The sequence below is a fragment of the Sebastes fasciatus genome, chromosome 3 (assembly GCF_043250625.1).
Source record: "Sebastes fasciatus isolate fSebFas1 chromosome 3, fSebFas1.pri, whole genome shotgun sequence".
Taxonomy (NCBI): Eukaryota; Metazoa; Chordata; class Actinopteri; order Perciformes; family Sebastidae; genus Sebastes; species Sebastes fasciatus.
The window spans coordinates 30,022,875-30,044,382 of NC_133797.1; the positions used below are offsets into that span (position 1 = coordinate 30,022,875).

Here is a 21,508-nt window from a genome sequence, read left to right on the forward strand (position 1 = left end):
TTAACACCTGGCACAGTACTCAAAACCGCTTCTGTGGTAGTTCCTGCTACAGTACGTGTCTCCAGGACCACCACTTTGCCATGATGACTCACACACAGACTCACAAGGTGAAAACAATACCAGCCACACACTGTCGTGGCTGGTAATGATATACACTATACATACAGTATACGTATGTAATGTCTAGATACGTGCAAGTGACCGTTGTACCTTTCGTAGCATCCATGCCCCCTACGGCGAACATGGCCCCAACGGTGGCCTTGCGGGGCCGGGTGCGGGGACTCTGAAGCAGCGGCTGGCGCTGGGGCAAGAGGTGATACTTCATCCCCTCCATGAGAAGCCGCTGGCACTCCATACTGTCCCGGAGCAGAGGGTTGGACTCCAGGTCTGCCAAGAACTACACACACATAAAAAACAAACAAACACACTCATGAACACACACACACACAGAGACATGTGACAACTGCTATCAACAAGCAGTCAAACAAATGCAGGGTGTGTGTGTGTACTGCATGTGTGGGTTACGATGTTATCACTGATTGTGGTCGAAAGAAAGCTGTTCTCTCATTGATTGAGAGATTAGATCAGACCAGCAGCCATTAGTGCTTACACACACACACAAACACGAGCACGCACGCACACACACACAGACACACACACACACACTAATCATCTGACACACTAGAGGACTAATCTGTCATCAGCATCTCATCAGCTCTCTCGTCCATACCCTCTAACCTCATCTATGATCACACACACACACACACACACACACGCACACGCTGTAGAGACAGCCAGGGGCGGCAGCATGAAGCACTTCAATCAACCAGTCTGTTCCTTAAAATACATCCACAGGAAATCACTGCCTGTGAGAGAGGCAGGGTGGTGTAAAGCAAGTTTTCCCTGAAGCCAAGAATTACATGATTTACATTTAGACAGGTGTGTGTTTGTGTGTGTGTGTGTGTGTGTGTGTGTGTGTGTGTTGGAAAGCAGTAGAGGTTCAAGAGGAGCCAGACTTTTTTATAAAAGTCACTCTAAGTTTCCAGACTGTGTGTATACCTGCACATACCGTATGTGTGTGTGTGTGTGTGTGTGTTAGCTGAAGAGAGGTCAGTGGGGATGTTCAGAAATGGCTGCTAAGATTCAATCACAGAGAACAAGTAAAATAAAGGACATTTCATAAAAGAGGAAAAAATGCCAAATAATATTTTACACCCTCTCTTTTCCTCTGTGCACCACAAAAAGAAAGATTTGGCCCAAATAATTCAATTTGGTCACTGAATGTAAAATCAATTTTCCCAGCCAGACGTGGAGAGCGTAAAGCAAGCATGGTAAATGGATAAGCAGCTTACACGCCAGGGTGAACCCACGCTGCCATCGCACACAAACACCGAGGGACAAATTAGGGTGAACTCTCTTTCGGCATTTCATTTGTGTGTATGTGTGATGAAGAAGGACAGAGATAGAGAACTGTGTTTGTCCTCTCCTGTGCTATTTATCCATCACGCTGTGAAGGACTGAATGTGGTGGGCGAGATAAGACTGAATCCTTCAGACGTCCCACCTTCTCCTCTCTGTCCTCTCTTTACCTCACAGTGGGAAGTGAGAAAGTAGTCCTCCTTTGCAGTTTCAGCATGGACTTTGTCTACTTGCGATAAACACACACACACACACTCCATACAGACAGAAACACACACCCTCAACATATGTACTGTATATTTTTCACGCTTTACTAACCCTTCACCAGTGGGATATTTACTGACGTATTTTATATTGTCGAATAAAACATTAAAATCTCTTACCCTTGCGTTAACTACGGAAGTGCTGAAATGCGATTTCATTTCTGGGTTTTAGGACTCATTCCTGCACCGCTATATAAATTTCGGTGATCCCGACTTTAACGCCGGATCAAAATATGGTTTACCTACAAAACTGATAATATTCCTATCAGCCTAAATTCAGCTGTACTTTCTGTTTAATGCAAATTTTCAAAAGATAGCATGCTAAACTAAAAATTATGAATATGCTAAACATTACACCTGTTAAGTATCAGCATGTTAGCATGGAGTGCTTTCACACCTAACCTGTTTGGTTCGGTTAAAACAAACTCAGGTCCGAATTCGTTTTGCAGTTTGGGCTGGTGTAGAAAGCTGTCAATCAAACCACGGTGCGGACCAAGCAACCGAACCGAGAGCGCTTGAAGAGGTGGGTCTTGGTCCGCTTCCAAGCGGACTCTGGTGAGGTCCATTTGTGGTGTGAAAGCAAATAAACCAACGACAGGATTTTATGAGAGCAGATATGTGATTTTAGCACGATTTCAACTAAAACTAATAATTAATCCATCTTCTGGTCATGAAATCTGTGTGAGTGATCTTATTGATCTGTATAATGCCATGTACATATTATGCAAATAAACACGTACAGTATGCACGTCAGCATTTTACTATTTTCCCTGATTAATAGGTCAAAAGCTGTTAAAACTGCTGCACACTCTGTGTACTTTGTCAGTTCATTAAGTCCATTAAAAAGTGTCTGACAGCGATCCCACAGTAATAAGCCCCAAATCATTACTGTACAAGATGCCTCCTTTTCGTCCTGTCTCTACCTGTCAGTCATTATTCACAACATGTGGTTGATTTGTCTAATAACACTATGAGCAGTTATTTCTTCTTGAGGTCTTTCTGACACCAATGAACATAAATATGCACATCAGTCAGTCACCAGAATTTGATTTCCCAGCCAATAAACTGTCCAATCAGCGAACTGTCACTCCGGTACAACTTCATGTTTACTCCTGTTGTTCGTTTGTAAAAAGTCAGTGTGAACTGTCCAGACCAAACTGAAATATTTGGGTTTTGGACTGTTTGTCAGAAAGTTAAGCAAAAAAAAAGATGTGATGGGTATTTTTCTTTGACTATTTTCTGCTATTTTTGAGATCAAATGATCAAATTTACAGCCCACAGATGCACCTCTGAGAAGATTACACCAAGTGTGGATGTGTCTGTGTTGCAGAGGTGATGTGGAGAAGGGATTAAAGGTATTAATCTGGTGCACTGACATCCTTTTGATGACTAATCGCAGTGTGGCCTGTAGAGAGCTGACTAATTGGTTGATGAATATCGATCAGCTGTCTGTGTGAGGTTAATACGTCGTTTTATTGGCATGTCACAGCTCATGAGGTTGCTGTGAGTTAATATATCAGTTTAGCATGGTGGTGGGCGTGATATACTGTTAAAGGGTTTGGGTGTTTTGAAGTGGGGTTGTATGAGGTACTTAGCCATAGTCGGTGTATTACCTACAGTAGATGACAGTCGGCACGCCCCCAGTTTGGAGAAGCAGACAGGAGTACCAGCAGGGGAGCAAAGCAATGTACTGCTGTGGACAGGGGCAGCAGCAAAACTTATTTTAGCTACTTAAAAGAAACGCTCACCTACAAAAGTCAATATCCGTTTAAGTGTATGCTATATTTAGAGAATATTTTCCGATGGGGATCTGAACTGAATATGAAACTTATCTATACCGTATTATATACAGTATACTATACTATACTGTCATCTGAGCCTGCTGGCTTTGAAGAGAGTATAGATAAGTTTCACTTTCAGCTCAGTTTTCCATTAGAAGGGAGAAGGAAAGAGCTTTCTGACGGCAAGATAAAGCGGTGAAAATATTCTAAATATAGCGTACACTTAAAGTCTTCCACTCCTTGAGGGCGCCGGCCCTAAACAGTCTTTGAATTGCATAAATTGGGTATCACTGTAAAGCTGAGACTCTTGTGGATCCAATGAGCCCAATTGTATTAATGTGTGATGATGTTAGTCCCCATAATAGCCATTTCATAGTAGTGAGACCATTTTTTGTAACTTGACCTCACTGTATAAAATGACCTGAGGTGACCTCTAGCATAATCACATCCTCATGAAACTTTACAACCACAAACTACAGACAGAAGTGCTCGCCATTCAATTGCCGAAAATAGCAATTCTTGCAGAAATCTCCAAATGTCAAATGTTTTTGATACCAAATCACAGCATGGCTTTTTCTATGGTGTTCATCAAGGTCTTGGTGTCTTAATGTGGTATTTTGGAGGGATTTTTGATCAAAAAAATGTTTTATCAATTCTCGATTGGTACTAAACGGTTAAATTTAGCACCAAATCTGTGGAACAATTGGTATCAACCCAAAAATTGCTGCAGCAACTTATGAGACAAAATAGAGCATGGGGATGGCCATCATAAACTGTTGTTCTAAACCCTTGTATACTCAAAACTAATTAATTAATATATATATATATATATATTTATATATATATATATATATATACATTTTTTTATACACTGACTATGGATAAGTGCCTCATACAACCCCATTTCAAAACACCCAAACTATCCCTTTAAAGGTTGAATCAACCCTCAGCTCTATTTCTGTCTTGCTTTTGCTCTCTCTATTCTAGTGCTATTCTGCTGCTTTACCTGTCCGCCATCCATCTTCTCCCCTGATTATATGTTACAGCTACTTGTGATTTCAGCTGACCGGGGCAAAGTCGTATATCTGAGGTGTTCATACTGTAAGCCTGGTAGACGTATAGACGCAGGCAGAGAAGATGGAAAGAGGAAGGGCGGGCCCACAAGGGCAGTTTTATCTCTACAGTTTCTTTATATATAGTAAGGGAAATGACTGATGAGGGAGATGAAGAGAACAGATAATTTAACTGCGGTTAAGAGAGATATCACACTTAATTAAGGTTTAAACCATGTGTGTGTGGGTGGGTTTGTGTGTGCATTCAACGCCCTAGGCAGTAACGGAGGTTCTGTCGAGCATATAAACTTCCCAGCATCACATTACCAGATGAGATACTCTGCTGCACGAGCTAGGAAGAGGAGAGAGGAGGAGATGCATGCACACACACATACACTTAAATACATAGACACAAACACAACAAACACAAGCACACACGTGACAGAGTAATGGTTGTGATCTACAGTTAGCGTAATGATTATAGTCCCTCTAATTGCACAAAGAGGATAGAGACAGAGAGACAGACTGGAGCCAGGAGGAGGTAGAGAAGAATGGGGGAGGGAGGGAGAGAGCATGAGATAATTTTAGTCATGGAGAAGCAGATCATCAGGAGGAACACTAATGCAAACGCTTGCCTCATACTTTGCTGTAAGAGATATGAGACATGAGAAACTTTGACAAAGCTCCTACTATATTTATGTGGTAAAGTTTTAGCTTCAAAATGTGTTGATTGATTCCACACACTAACAAAATAACAACAATAACTAATGTGCTCTTGTTAGTGAATATAATTCATCTTGGAGTCACATTGCATATTCATTTGGAGTCGTGTTTGTGTTCACCTGATGAATGCAAGTCCAATATCCACTCTCTTTTAGCTCTGATTTTGGTCTCCACCAATTCCTGAGGGAAATATCTGGCTCTTAAGGTGTTAAATACTCCACCAGCTAGTTGATAACTGTATATGTCTGTTGTTTTGTGAAGAGCAGGTAGCGTACAGTGGGTTTTTGGAGCTTTTTCACTGAAAACAGCCACCTGCGACGTAATAAGAGCGGTAATAGTGAACCAAAACGGTAAAGTTGTAGGCAGGACAGCTAAACAATGAGCTGAAACTCGCTATAAAGCTCTGTAAAGCTGCAGATTTGGTTGATAATTCTCTGTAGGTTCATCATTACGATCAACTCATTTCACATGGTTTACACATTGTCATTTGACACATTGTTATCATAAAAATATTGATTATACACAGTTGTCGGTTGCTGTTTGTAAGTACATGGCATTCAAATTGTCCCCCTCCTCCTCGGCGAAACGAGCGAGGGAGGGAGGTAGAGAGAGAGAGCAGTGATGGTCGAGCGAGCTATAGAGTGAATGAAGAGAGGGAGCGGCGTTAGATAGAACAAAGAAGCGAATCAGAGTAAAACGTTTTTGCTGAAGCCCAGAAACGTCCCCAACGCAGCAAAATAATAAGAAAAGATCAAATACAGGCAGAGGGCAGTGTCTCTGTAGATACAGACACCACCACACACTTCTAGTAGGTAATAAATGATTATAAGGGATTATTTTTCTACCAGTCTATACATTGTTTTTTAGAAAATTCCTGCATATTATACCTTAAAATAAGTCAGTCACTTACAACAGTATGATAGTGACTGAGTTCTTTGCAGCTCTCACCTGTGGCTGCAGCAGCGGCAGTCGGATGTGAGCCAGCAGCACGGGTAGGTGACGCTGTCGTGTGTCAGCGTCATGACGGACCCACGTAAGCAAAGAGGTTACCACGGTTTCCTCATCTGGCACGTTGACGTCATCAGACGTGATCAGCCTCTCCATCTCATCCACTGGGAGCAACAGAAACTCCTGGCCTCCCACCACCTCTAAAAAGTGTTCCTGGTGGATGGAGGGATTAAATGGTTATAAGAGTAGAGAAGGGAAGAGTCAGATTAGTCTGGATGAATGAATAATGAATTGCAGATGAAAAAAGGGATGAGAGAAGAAAAAACAATAGGAAGATATTAGTGGAGAGAGGAAAGGGATCAAGGGGTTGGAAGGTGGCAAGAAGAGAGAGAGAAAAGGAAGGAAATGAGGGCTTGAGAAAGGTCACAGGAAGATGGATGAAAAGCTTTAGAAAAAAGGGTCTGGATGAGAAAATGTTTGAATGATTCAGTGGTATGAGATGGGGAGAGAGAGTAAGGCTGCGAGTAACAATAATTTTCATTATCGACTAATCTGATGATTATTTGCTGAATGAAGAAATTCATTGTTTGGTCTCCAAAACTGCCCATCACAACTTTTATAATTTTTTTGCGATTAATTGATGATCAAAATAGGATGCAGGTTAATTTTCTGACAATCAACTGATGGATTAATGGATTTATCGGTTCAGTTTTAGAAGTGAGTGAATGTGGATGGGGTAGAAGGAGTATGAAAACTAGATACTTAACCCTTAAAAGCCTAGCATAGCATCGATGTTACGCTTTCTACAAAACATTAAATAACTGGAACCGTTTATGGAAAAGGTGTAGTTGCACCCAATTTTACATGGAGCTCCATTGAAAAAACAAAAATTCCCTGGTTGATTATGTTTTTTTCACTGGCATTTTTTTTTTTTTAATGTCAAATATGGTATGCTTTTAAATTGATCTATATATTTATTTTGAGGGAAGCATTATCTGTGGGTATTAAAAAGGGGGAAGAAAAACATGTAACATGTAAATGTGACCCTGATTCCCACGAATAAAACATTTTAAATAAAAAAAAAAGAAATGTCAATCTTGACTTCTCTCTACACAGTCTATTGTATAGCTCTTACACAATGGCAGTAATAATCCTGTGAGCTGTGTATAAGTGTGTGTGTGTGTGAGTGAATTACAAACACAGGCAGGCAGTCACACCCAGATAAAGCAACCTCTACGACATAATTGCCACAGATTAAAGTTTAACAATAATCCATTTAGAGAGAAAGGAAGAAAGAGAGGAACAGTGACACTGACAGAGACAGACACACAGAGGGAGAAAACGTTAAGACAGGAGAGAACGAGAAAAGAAAAAGAATAATCAAGTCGATGGAGGAGCTATTTCACAGTCACCATAGCAACCCTGTGCTGAAAACCGCCATTGTGGCGATAATGGTGTGTTGCGAACGAGGAACCAATTTGTTACCAAGAATAACATCAAGGCTGGAAAATGACCAAAGTCTGACTGGGGGAAAACTGTATAGAAGGAAAGCTGTGGAAGGGAAGGAAGCCTGCTTATTGTTAAAACCTAGACTTCACCTGTGGTCTACCATCATCATTTTCAGATCCATATTTTCCAAAGCAGATGCTTTATTAATTTTCTCGTGGTGGCTTTACAATCGCTGGAGGTATAGAAATAAACTGGCCGTGTACCCACCATGGTGTAGGCGTGAGCGGCCCTCTGCAGGTCATTGCAGCCCTGAGCGTCGGCGTAGGAGCGGATACCCAGACAGTTGGAGGGGTGGAGCTGCTTCATGAGGAACGAACAGCACGCCTGAACCACTGACGACAACTGCAGCAGGCAGGAGGCTGACAGCAGAGACTCAATGGTGTCCTCCCTCAACTCGAGACGGCCTGGAAGACAGAAAGACATCACAAAAGGCTTGCATATTTTAAAGTGTCTAAGATTTATTATTTAACAGGTTTTGAGATCGAGAGTAAAGCAACTGGTCATGAAAATCCTTCATTTTTATAGAACTGAGAACAAAATGAATCCAGTTATTTAGCATAGAAAACCTGATGGTGGCTGAGGGTGATACAATAGCTGGAATGGTTTTCTAAAGTCTTTTACCAATGGGGATTATCCATTTAAAACTGTGTGATGCAAGTTGATGCAGTTTGATCACAGAGTAGCCCAAACCATCACTTTGAGCACATTAGCCTCAACTACAGTAGGGCTGGGTGATATGGAGAAAATCAAATGTCACAATATTTTTGACCAAAAAAAGGAAAATTACATCACGTTACTGTAATGCAGCCTTGAAAACTTAACACTTATTTTAACTTATAAAATTCAACACGTATACCATATAACGATATCCAAAATCTAAGACAATATCTAGTCCTAAAACATCATGGTATGATATTTCTTTCCTGACAGTATGTACTTGCTTTAACAAAAGACAATCAGTGTGTCTGTATACCTGTGTATGCATACTGCACCAGTGCCCACAATGCATCAGGGTCTACTCCTTCCATCTTCACCTCGTCCTGCTTGGCCTCCCTCACATCACTGGTGAACATGGCCGCAAAGTAGTCCGACACGGATGAGAGGACCAGTCTGTGAGTGGAGAGAGTGTCAGGCATCAGTCAGAGAGGACAGACAGCTGTAATGGAGGAACAGAGTGCTTTGACCTTGCTGACAGGACGAGTCTGGGCAACGCTCATGCCCACTTCACATTAGTGATTGGCGAGAAAAGTCAGCAGGGTTTGAACTTCTCTCTAAAGCTCTTTTTTCATTCATTACAGAACTATGAACTTTTGTCACTTTTCATGTGAACAAACGAATGCAACCCTACGAACGCCTTTGAGGAGAGACTGTCTGACAATGTGCGGCATTATCTCCATATTTAAATCATTATCACGTCTCCCCCCCCTCTCTATTATAGCCGGATTTTCAGTTTGTCTTTGAGTGTGGCCGTTAGGAACATGCTTTTGTCTTCAGACGTTGTAGGACAACATTGGTGTATTGGCAAGAATCTGTCGATACCATACGTATCGTTATACAGGGGTAATGATTCAACATATTGCGAAATATATTGCAATAGTGTTTTCAAATTGAATTTTAGGAAAACACGTCACAATATGTATTAAATCTGAGTAAAAAGAAAAGTCACTATGCGAAATGGCTAATATGGGGACTAACGTCATCACACATGATTACAGTTGGGCTCATTGGATCCACAAGAGTTTCAGCTTTTCAATCATGCTAAATTTATGCAATTATGCATAAATATTCAAACACACCATTTAGAATATTTGAAAATAACATAATAAAAACGGCATGTTTTTTGCCCCAAACTGCATGTGATCATCATAAAGTGGGCTTGTCTGTAAAGGGGAGACTCCTGGGTACCCATAGAACCCTTTTTCATTCACATATCTTGAGGTCAGAGGTCAAGGAGCTGCTTTGAAAATCGCCATTCCAGTTTTTCCTCACCAAAAATGAGCATAACTTTGTAGCATTATTTAGCGTTCTTCCCGAAATGCTATGACACGGTTGGTAACAATTGATTCCTTAGGTTTTAGTTTAGGTTTCTAGTTTCATATGAATCTAGCTTGAAAACTGAGCCCACTACAACCCCCGAAAAACAGAGTAGCGGCCGGGCACGCTGGCGGGCTGTTGGATTTGTAAGAGGATAAAAAAATTATACAAAATTTGGAGAATTGACACAGTATCGCAAAACATAATATCGCGATACTCATGTGTACCGATATCGTCTTACATCCCAGTGTGAAGTAGTTCTCTTCTTACTAATGACCTGTAGGTGTCAGATTTAAAAGTGGTCTGCAAATCGTCTCTTTCATACATTAAAAAAACTGCTGAAAAAGAATATAGTATGGCAATGGAGACTATTGTGTCTGATGTGTCCCTTCACAGACCTGTTGATAAGCAGAGGCTGATTTGACAGTGATGTATGTGTTCATAGGTTATGAATGCGTGACTGAAGGTCACAACAGGTATGCGTTTCCATCATCTGCAAGAGTAGAACGTCTGCACTACAAACAGGGGTGGGGGAGGGGACCTTTAGTAGAGTTATGAGGTGGGAGTGGAGCATTATGAGGGTTGTGAGCTGGAAATTATGGCAGCAGAAGTGTCAAAATTCAAGCCAACTAAGTAACCACGACAACCAAGTTGGACCTGACAGAGACCAGAATAACGTCTCATCACGTAGGTCTGTGGGCTTCACACCATCCTACTAGGGGACACACTGATGTTTTCCATTCATTCATACAAGACTGATCAAAGATTGTTATTATTTGACTGCTATTCTACGTATATTGCTTGATAGACTTCGAATAAGACTTTCAGACCCCTTTACATCAATCTGATGGCAATTTAACATAACATGTCTGAATAAATCGACGGTTGCCATGGTAATCAACCTCCAAATCAGTATCGGAAATGCTTAATTTTTTAAGTATGTAATACTGAAGTATAAATCCCCAAATAGCCAATGAAATAAGGAATTATCCCACAACATTAGTCATTTTCTACATGAATTATTATTAGTTATTCCCAGAGGGATATCGCTGTTTGTTATGTGTAGAGGTAAGTGTGTGAACATTAGTGCGGCAGCGGCACTGTACCGAAGCTTCAAATAGCTTCGAATATTTCTCACCGAAGCTTCGAAGCCCAAAAAATGGTATTCAGGACAGCCCTACTTTCAACACGGCACAAAAAAGCCGTCAGATTAACATAAAGGCTGTTGAACGACAAGGTAAAATATCTACCGTTACAGCCTTCTATCTCTCCAAACAGTTATAGGAGGACCAACGCGTATGCTGAAAAACAGTTAACAACCTAATTTGTCCTAAAGAAATCAATCCCCTCCAAATGGCACTATCATCATATACTCTTCTCTCTGAAGAGATGTGATTAGAGGTAGAAGAAAACTGTGCAAACAACAGCCTGGCATGAGCCTAAGGCATCTCCAGATGTTTGTACATAGTCAGCATATTGAGGATAAAGAGCTCAGATGTTTAAACGCTTGATAGTAAAACTGCAGTGCAGCAAGTTTTCCCAAAAGCAGTATGAGTTTTTGTTTTTAATATCTTATATTTTCATAACTTGCGACCTACTGGACACTGACCTATACTTATTTATTTGTTTAGGATTATTTATCTTTGAAACCAGTGCCACATTCTCTCTGGATAAACTCTAAATCATGTGAAACTAAAGTTATATTTGGAAAAGATGTTGGAAGAAGGATGAACACACAGATGCCAAAAGGGCCCGAAGCTCTTCTCACATTAATACACTTTAACAATGCGTTCACACATCTCCTGGCTTTTTATAAAGGTCACAATCTGAAGCAAATGATTGTCTTAACATAGTAAGATTCTGTGATAAGTCAGGTACAATACAAGTTACAATGAAGAGGAAATAGAATAAGACAAATTAACATAAGGTCATGCTGCCTGAAGGTCAGTACTGTATTGTTATTCCACTTATACAAGTATACGTTGTTTACTTATTTCTTGCTGTAACTCTCCAGAGAAGATTTTTGTCCGACTATCCCATGTAAAAATAATATTCTTTCTATTCTCTACATTTTTTAATTCTTTACTTACACATAGATTGTTTTTAGGGCTGTCCTCGACCAAAGAAATTCTTGGTCGACTAACACTTGTGATTTTGTCGACTAATCGATTAGTTGATTTAAACGACAGGTCTGTGAAACTGAGTTTCTCCACAAAGAATCACACAAAAGCACCACTTTAAATCTTGTGTTTACCAGAGATGTGCTCACAGGTTTCTTGGAAATAAGCAACACATTTTCATCCCAACTTGTCACATACCGCTGCTTTGTCACGACCCTTAGCGTCACCTTAGGATTAGGCAACAAAACCACTGTAGTTATGTTTAGGAAAACCTTTCTTTGGGCTTAAAACCGCTGTGGTTGTACAATGAAAATAACACTGAACGTTGTGAACACGGGACGCGAACAAACAGCCGATTGTAAGGTGATGCACGGGACATAAACAGCGGTCTCCTGGATGAAAGCCTTGTGTTTGTTGGACCCATCCACCGCCCCTCCTGCCCGCCTGGTGTGTGTCTTTTCGCTCTTTAAACATCGTCACCAGACTCCCGGCGCACTTTCTTGGAGTGTTTACTGTTACCGCAGATGGGTTAACATTGTAGTTAATGGAACGCCCGGTGCGTTTCATACTGCTGCTATGTGATGCCTTGTGCAGCGGTATTGAACACCGATGGCCGTGACAAATCCTCGGTATTTGACGCCCTGGGATTGAGAACAGGCTGGAATAAGCCATTCAGCATGAAATCGACTAATCGACTAACGAAATCGTAGTTGACTAAGACCAAAACAACCGAATTCACAGAAACGTCCACACAAAATAATATAAAAGAAGACACAACCCCAGCCAGATGAAGTCCTGGCATGCACTACAAAAGACAAGTCAATCCCTGCAGTCGGGGAAGAGATTATTCAAGTCATTGCATGTGTCAATCACAGCAGCTGAGAAAGCTGAGAGCTGGGCAGAAGAGAAAAAAAAGATGAATATGCTTAATGTAAGGTCAATGTAAAATTTAGAGGCGAGAGAGTCTGAGAGAGAAGATATGAGGCATAATGGAGAACAAGCCAGAGGAAGGACAGAAAAGAATTATCTTAAAGTTATTTGTAAAAAGACAGTTAATTAATTCCCCACCGCAATAATCCATTACCCTCTCATGCCACTGTGAAGTTAAACACACGCACACAAACATCAAGGCATTAAAAAAGTACCAGAGAGTTTTAATATTCCATGAGCGGTGTTTTTCATTCTTTGCTCTTGGAGATGTCCTTGTAAATGAGGCGGCGACTGTCTGATGGATACTAAATGACATAAAGCGACATAAAGTAGTCCTCGTCCAGATCCCTGCAGGGATCATTATTTTTAATGTCCTGATCTAAATACGGCTGATCTGATAAGTAAACTGATCACGATAAAGCTCAAATTAAAGCTCTGTTTGACAGCTATGTGTTTACTATTTACAGCTGATTTTCTCCTTCCAATGTTGTGTTTATGTGTGTCCTTGTGTGTGTTTTTTGACTTCATGATCAACAGACTTGGATGTGTGTGTACTGAATGTGTGTGTGTTATGCACATGTGTATAATCTCATTACGGAGTGTGACACTGGGACCATGACAGATAGCCATAGCCTGAAGCAGAGAAGAGTGGTGTGTGTGTGTGTGTGTGTGTGTGTGTGTGTGTGTGTGTGTGTGTGTGTGTGTGTGTGTGTGTGTGTGTGCTTTACAGTCAAAGATGTCAAAATACACTACAGTCAGCAGGAAGTTATCTGCCAGTATTTCAGTCGGGTATCTCTTTCTTATCTCTCTCTCTGACACACACACATAGTATTTCTACTCCTTAATTTTTCATGTGGGTCTCTGTCTGACTCGCACTGAGCGACAGAGACTATATACAGTAGTGGGTTATTTACGCACAAATGCACCTAGCAGAAGACGGAGACATGGCAGGCAGTGTGTCACTCTGTAATGGAAAGAGCACAGAGAAGACAAAATGCTGGAGTGAAGAGAGCAGGAAACAGACGAGTTGGACTCAGGAAAGGAGGGCGAGCTGGAAACTGAACACGGTGTCTGTTTGTGTTTGAGTGTGGATGTGCTGCTCGGTGCACAGACACAGTGGTGGAAAAACAGAGAGGGGAAAACAACAGGAGGGCTGGTAGGAGAGACTTACTCTACTGGTATGACTTTTCTCCACACATACTCAAAAATAAAGGTAAAGGAGAAGTACATTTAGCGTTAGCCACGCTAATGGCATGGCTCTAGGGATGGCAATATGTCCGTTTCAGTCGGTCAGTGTTTCCTAATGACCCCAAGACTTTTTGACCAGCAGGTCAAAGTTTTCCTTTATCCAGGTAAATGTCTCAACACCTATTGGATGGCTGATTATAATGCCCTCCTCAGGATGAAATGTAATAACTCAGTAATTCATATCTAGCGCCATCACTTGGTCTAAATCTTTAATTCGTCAAACACTTAGGCTCAGGTTTCTTAGATTTTTTCCCCGTTAAAAGTTGTTTTTGGGGAGCTTTTTCTTATCCGACTAGAGGGTCTAAGGACAGAGGGTGTCGTATGCTGTAGAGATTGTAAAGCCCCTTGCGGCAAATTTGTGATATTGCTGGGCTGTAGAAATAAAATGAACTTGACTTTGGTTCATGACCAAATACCTGCAAAACTAATGAAATACCTGTCTACCTCAGATGTACTTTGTGTATAGTGCCAATGAGCAAATGTTAGCATGCTAACATGCTAGACTTAGATGGTGAACATCATGGTAGACATTATATTTGCTAAACATCGACTCCAAATGTTAGCATTGTCACTGTGAGCATGTTAGCATATAAAACCTCACAGAGCTGCTAGCATGGCTGTAGACTAACTGTGCGTTAAGGCTGTGTATTGGCAAGAATCTGGTGATACGATACCTATCACAATACAGGGGTTACGATTCAATATATTGTGATACTGTAAATAAGCTGATATATTGCGATTTTTTAATCTAATTTTAGGAAAACTGTCATAGTATAAAGAACACACCACCACATGCATAAGTACAATATTTAACTTTGTTATGCAATCAGAACAGTGGGATCTATCAGTGGGATTTATCACAGTCCCTGTAACATCATAGCACTACTTTGAGAGGACACAAACACTGAGAGGTGCATCTCTTTTCAAATGAAATAAAGTATTGAAAGACTTAATCTTTGCATGTAAACTATTAATTAAAAATCAATAGTGTTTTTGAGATTTGACACAGTATCACAAACATATCGCGATATTCGATATTACACCCCAATACCCATACTACCCTACTATTTAGTATGACAGAAAAATATTTTGTATGTCCCAATACATAGTATGTCAAATGCAGTATGCCAAAAATACCAGGATGTCCTACTACAACCAGTTGTATTTTGCAGTATGCAAGCCAGCATGCTTTTCTGGCCATTCTGACCAGCAAGTAAGTCAAAGTTCAAGGTGAAGTAGTATGTCCCAATTGTATGCATACTGCAAGAGTATGTACTTTGTAAGGGTAGCTGCAGTATGTACTACTGTACGTAAAAAGAAAAAGTATGCAATTTGGAAAGTAGCTCTTGTCTTCCATGTTGTACTAAAAACAGACAAGAACCATAGTATGCACATAATGGGCCCCAGATGCATACCTATTGATCTACAACAATGGTACATAGAAGTTTCTGAGCTAAAGGAATATTAACTCAAATCAGTTTAGGTAGCACTCTTACAGAGGTGTTCACTTGGGGGTACAAAAATAGCTTTGCAAGATAATATATTTGTATGGGGCACTGCCCCAGAGACAAACGGTATAACTGTGCTCTACTTTTTTAAAGTACATATACAGAGCTTGAGTTTAGTTTAAAGTGCGGCGCTTGCAACAAACTCCACAAGAAATATGCAGCCATACACATTACAAGTGGCCTATTCAGCATGTATGGTGCGCATTTGTTTGTGTGTACATGTAAGACAAAGAGAGAGGGAGAGAAAGAGGGTGTGTGTTTTGTTCCCAGAAAAGCGTTTTTTATCCTACACGTACAATAAATCAATTGCAAACAAAACACCCACTTTCAAACATCTTACTCCCACCCCCTTGCTCGTACACTCACACACACTCAACAACACGTACACACACCTTCAGATGCCAACACACTCTTTCACATACACCATTAGGATTCTCCTACAGCAGGGTCTTTTGTTTGTCACCATCTGTGCCTGGAGGACTAAATCAAATGAGGCAGAGGAGGCAGGCAGTGAGAGAAAAGGAGGCTTTCTGCTGGTGGAGGACCCGCTCTTCTGTCTTCCTTGTGCAGATGGACCCTGCTGCTGCACCCGTGGCCTCATGCCCAGAGAGCAAGAGCAACAGAGCAGCGTAGTGGGGGCTATGAGGTGGGTGACAGGCACGTGTGTGTGTGTGTGTGTGTGTGTGTGTGTGTGTGTGTGTGTGTGTGTGTGTGTGTGTGTTTGATGCATGATCCAGAGGCTCACTTGACTATGTGTGGTACAGAGAGACTACAAAAATAAAAGGGACTTTCATGAGCGTGACTGTGGCTCTGCTGTGTGTGTGTAAGATTCTTTCCAAACAGTATCCGGTGTGTGCAGTATGTGTCATCATGTGAGTGTGTGTGTGTACATGCACATGTTCAGACGTTGTGCTGAATGTGTCATTGCATGCAATGCTTCTGCATGTATGTGCATAATAAAAAGTTTGACGTACATGTTGGACTTAGGGCTCCAACTAACGGTTAATTTTATTATCGATTAATTACTTTTATGATTATCGATTGATTATTTTGTCTATGAGTTGTCATCAAATAGTGAGAAATATATATCCCAATTTCTCATACCCTAAAGTTGCTAGTTTTGTCCAACCAGCAGTCCAAAACACAAAGATATACAATTTGCAATTTGTTTGGCATTTTTACTTGAAAAGTGGCGATTATTCGATTATCAAAATAGTTGCAGATTAATTTTCTGTTGAATGAGTAATCGACTAATTCTTACAGCTCTAGATGGATTTTTGTTTCGTTTGCATTTGTCAGTATCTTGTATATAGACAGAGTGAGTATGCATGTGTGCGATTGGACGAATATATATCGGCTACGGAGTACATCACCGTACATCAGTTGTTTTTTTGGGTGATTTTTTCGGCAATGTTTGTCATTTTATTTTGCTAATTTAATGGTCTGCCTCCAAAGAACGAGAGCCGCTCATCTGCTGCTCTGCAGGCAGAGAGAGAGACAACGGGGAAACAACGTGTAGAGCCGGCATATTTTCATATCTAACTAGACTAACTTGAGGATTTATCTCAACCAAACCAGAGTCGGTGGTTGTTGAAAACCAAGACGTTTTTTGTGAGTTTTTATTTTGTTTTTGTCGAGTTTGAATGACGTATGTTTTACGATGCTCCGCCGCAAGAACAGCTGATCTCCTCGCTGAAACTAGGGGAGAGGAGTGCGTTACGCCGCACACACACACACACACCTGGAATGACAGTGGCCGGTTGGAAATTTTGAACATATTGTCCAGCCCTAGTGAGTGTTTGTGTGTCAACATTTATAGTGTGCATGCTTCACTGTGCCAGGAAGTTTTGGGCAAACAGCAACATTGGGAAAGTGGCCAAAATAAACACTTTTATGCCTCCGTGCCCGCGACAGCTGTGGCAGGAGGAATTATGTTTTCGGGTTGTCTGTCCGTCTGGTCCATTCTCATGAACGCGATATCTCAGGAACGCCTGGTGAGAATTTCTTCAAATTTGGAACAAACATCCACTTGGACTCAACTGATTAGATTTTGGTGGTCAAAGGCCAAGGTCACTGTGACCTCACGTCCGTCCCATTCTTGTGAAAGCCATATCTCAGGAAAGCCTGGAGAGAATTGTATTACATCTGGCACAAACATCCACTTAGACTCCAGGATGAACCGATTAGATTTTGGTAGTCAAAGGACACTGTGACCTCACAAACACATTTTGAGCCATTACTCAATAATTCATATGCTAATTTTAGGACAATTTCACAGACATGTCTAATAAGATAAAATGGTTGGAAATGACATGGAACTGCAAATGGACTGGTTGGCGGAGGCATTCTACTGCAAGGCAGTTCTAGTTATAATATGATACATATTGTTAAAAACATCTTTAGAAAACTGAAACTCATATTTACATTTCTGCCTTCATTTCCCAAAATGATGTAAAAAAGCATTTTTTGATGATTACAGTTGTCATCTAATCTTTCATTCTGCCACTGTAACACAGGTATTACAGTTTATTTTGCACTGGCTCACATTTATCATGTATAGTGCTAAAATGAGCAGTTGAATAATTAAGAAAATGAATACAATTTTGATACATGAATAAACCCATTTAGACATTTAGCAAACAAAAATGGTTGATTAATTGCATCTTTTCAAATGTGAGGATTTGACGATTTTCTCTGTTTTATATCATAAATTAAATACCTGAAGGTTTTGGACTGTTGGTCAGACAACACATGCAATTCAAAGACATCACATTGGCTCTAGGAACTTAGAAATATGGGAATGTTTCACATTTTTAGATTCTTTTTGGCTCAAACAATAAATCAATTAATCCAAAACCCAACTAAGAGATTAACTGACAATGAGATTTAACCATTAGTTGCAGCCCTAATGACATACATCTATTCAACATCACCATCTTTGCTCTGCATGTTTGTGTAATATTTTAGGGTCTCTTTGCTCCTACCTGTGTGCAGGTATCCGCCTTTCTCCAGCCACCAGTATGACATCACACAGCTGTCGGGATCTCAGGTAGCCCTCCATTTTGCGGAAGGAGACGTCGGCGTGGGACAGAGCGGTGAACATACACTCCTCCGGACACGCACATGGCTCCATCGACACGCATGAGGACAGTGTGGCGCTGCTGTTAGACGTCCTGTTGCGAAGACGGGCATTCACACAAACACACACGGACAAACAAACACAAAGAGAAGGAGACAGAAGCTTTGAGTGCATGTGTTGGCGCCGACTCTCTTTTGTTCAAGACAAAGAGACAGATGTGTGGAGGGAGCTACACCAGCTGCTCTGTGTCATCCATGTGCCATCTTTTTCTTTGTGCCATTCCCCTCACACATATTTGCTCTCTCCTTCACTTCTCAACAGGGTTACTGTATGTCGCCAGAAGCAGACAAAAGCTCTTTAATGGTCCAATTACTAGGAGTAAATGGCCAGATAAATTTAGCCCACTTAAAAGAGAAGCTGCCAATTAAATAGCTGTGGGAGCCGAGCCCATAGGATGTGCAGTAATTTACTCTGCTCCCTAATGGCAACCAGTTTCCTTGTATCCATACCAACAACGAGAAATGAAGCAGGGTTTTGGGCCAGGATGGCTTCAATATTCGTTATTCACTGGTGGAAGTGCAGCAGCCCAGGGTTATGTCTTATTCTTCCTGTCTGAGCTGATTAGGTGTGAGTGTGTGAGTCAGTGCGTGCACGTGTGTTCATCAAAGACGAGCACCCGAAGTATAGCTACCCTGTGAATTATCAGCCATCATGGGCATGGCTCCCAAACCAGCATTTAATTTATGAGAGCCAGGGCTGTGCTTCCATTTTTAATTTAACAGCAGAAATGGCAGGACTGGCCCTACAGCACAAAAAGATAAGAAATGGACCGATACTCCAAGGATCATATAATTTTCAACTCTACCGTTAAATAGAAATCACACTCTTTTAGGTATTTGGAAGAATGTGTGTGTGTGTGGGTTTGTTGCAAATCAAACTGTCCTAAATTGCAATTTCCCAAACGCATATTCTCTCAGCAATAAACAGAGAGAGCTGGACAGAAAGTCTGGGAAGGCAGTGGAAAATGTGGCTTGTGTACTAGGGTTGTGTATTGGCAAGAATCTGGCGATATGATACATATCATGATATTGGGGTAACGATTCAATATATTGCGATACTGTAAGCACGGCGATATATTGCGATTTATTCAATTTAATGTTAGGAAAACTGTCAGTATAAAGAACACACCAGAAATACACCATTTTAGAATAGGCAAAAACAACACATTTATACTGCATACAAAAAACTGCATGGTTTGTGCCTCAAACTCCATGTGTTTATCATAAAGTGGAGACTCGTTAGTACCCATAGAACCAATTTTCATTAACATATCTTGAGGTCAGAGGCCAAGGGACCCCTGTAAAAAAATCGCCATTCCAGTTTTTCCTCGCCAAAATGTAGCGTCATTTGGGGTGTTATTTAGCCTCTTTCACGACAAAACAGTATGACATGGTTGGTACCGAAGGATTCCTTAGTTTTTTCTAGTTTCATATGATGCCAGTACCTTCACTCTAACTTTAAAACTGACCCGCTCCAACCTCCGAAATATCGAATAGCGGCTGGGCCTGGTTGGCTGCGGATTTTTAAGAAGTTAATTAAAAATCAATAGTGTTTTGGAGAATCGATGGATACAGTATCCATCCATCCACTTTCTGTAACCGCTTATCCCATTCGGGGTGGCGTGGGGGGGGTGGAGCTGATCCGAGCTGGGTGAAGGCGGGGTACACCCTGGACAGGTCGCCAGACTATCACATGGCTGACACATAGAGACAGACAACCGTTCGCGCTCACATTCACACCTACGGCGGACAATTTAGAGTCAACAATGAACCTAACCTGCATGTCTTTGGACTGTGGAAGGAAGCTGGAGAACCCGGAGAAAACCCACGCTAACACGGAGGGAACATACTGCAGTATCGCATTGCGATACTCATGTGTATCAATATTTCCTCACACACACAAAATTATTTTAAATGTAAATACAAAATCGCCCTAAAACAGGATTATAAATCAGACATCATTCTTGTAAAGTATCACTAGTGTGTACAGAAAAGGTTTTCTGGTCCAGGTCCAATTAGCAGGACCTGGAAGTTGCTCACCATCTATTTGGGCTTTAGAAATGAAACTGATTTGACCTGAATTTAAAAATAATCTCAGACACTGCAAAGAAAAGTTGTAAGAAAACGCTATTGTACGTGACATTCACAGTATGTGCACACATTCTGGTTTGTGTGTGTGCTGCTGCTGATGTGCTATAACGGGAGCCTTCTCCCCTCTGTCGCCTCTGTCCTCTACTACTCCTCTCTAACCGCCTCCCATCCTCACTTTTATATCTTCAGCTAATCTCATCCATCACTCACTTCATTCCCACCTCATCCCCATCATCCCAACATCCATCTTTGCCTCCATTTTCTCTCTTTCCCATCCCAATCCAACCCTCCAAGGGGGCTTTTTGGCTAGCTTTCCTGTCCTCTTGTGTGTATGCATGTGTGTGTGTTTGTGTGTGTGTATGTAGACGAATGGCATGGCTAAATACTGCCAGAGGAGATGACTTTGAAGTGGGGGAACGCTGCCTTCCAGTCCCCTTAATTGAGCCTGGCAGGCACTCAACATTGAGAGAGAAACAGAGAGAGGGAGAGAGGAGAAAGAGAGAGTGTGTCTGGGGCGAATCAACACCATGCAGCCAGATTTTTTAAACCCCTGCACCAGGCAAGGACACTCACACCACTGTCATTCAGTGTCTCTCTCCCTGCCTCTCTCTCTCTCTCTCTCTCTCTCTTACACACACATTTGCACGAACACTCCCTTGTGATTAACTATCTAGCCTGATTAGCCTGTAGGCTAACAGCTAATGCAAAATGAAACTTGTCTCTGTAAGCTGATATATACGACGTG

General features: G+C 41.2%; 1 protein-coding gene across 5 annotated transcripts in view; it reads right to left on the reverse strand.

Annotated features, from left to right (window-relative positions):
- The window catches only part of klhl5 (kelch-like family member 5), a 71,658-nt gene that overhangs the window by 11,102 nt on the left and 39,048 nt on the right, over positions 1 to 21,508 (reverse strand). For 4 of the 5 annotated variants that reach the window (XM_074630133.1, XM_074630131.1, XM_074630129.1 and 1 more), the window contains 5 exons: positions 18,519 to 18,707; positions 8,668 to 8,804; positions 7,902 to 8,098; positions 6,186 to 6,398; positions 211 to 397 (listed from right to left, as the gene is read on the reverse strand). In XM_074630133.1, the coding sequence (XP_074486234.1) occupies positions 211 to 397; positions 6,186 to 6,398; positions 7,902 to 8,098; positions 8,668 to 8,804; positions 18,519 to 18,667 (883 nt within the window). In that variant the 5' untranslated portion in view covers positions 18,668 to 18,707. The remainder of the gene's footprint in view (positions 1 to 210; positions 398 to 6,185; positions 6,399 to 7,901; positions 8,099 to 8,667; positions 8,805 to 18,518; positions 18,708 to 21,508) is intronic. The other variant, XM_074630130.1, reaches the window with a different exon arrangement.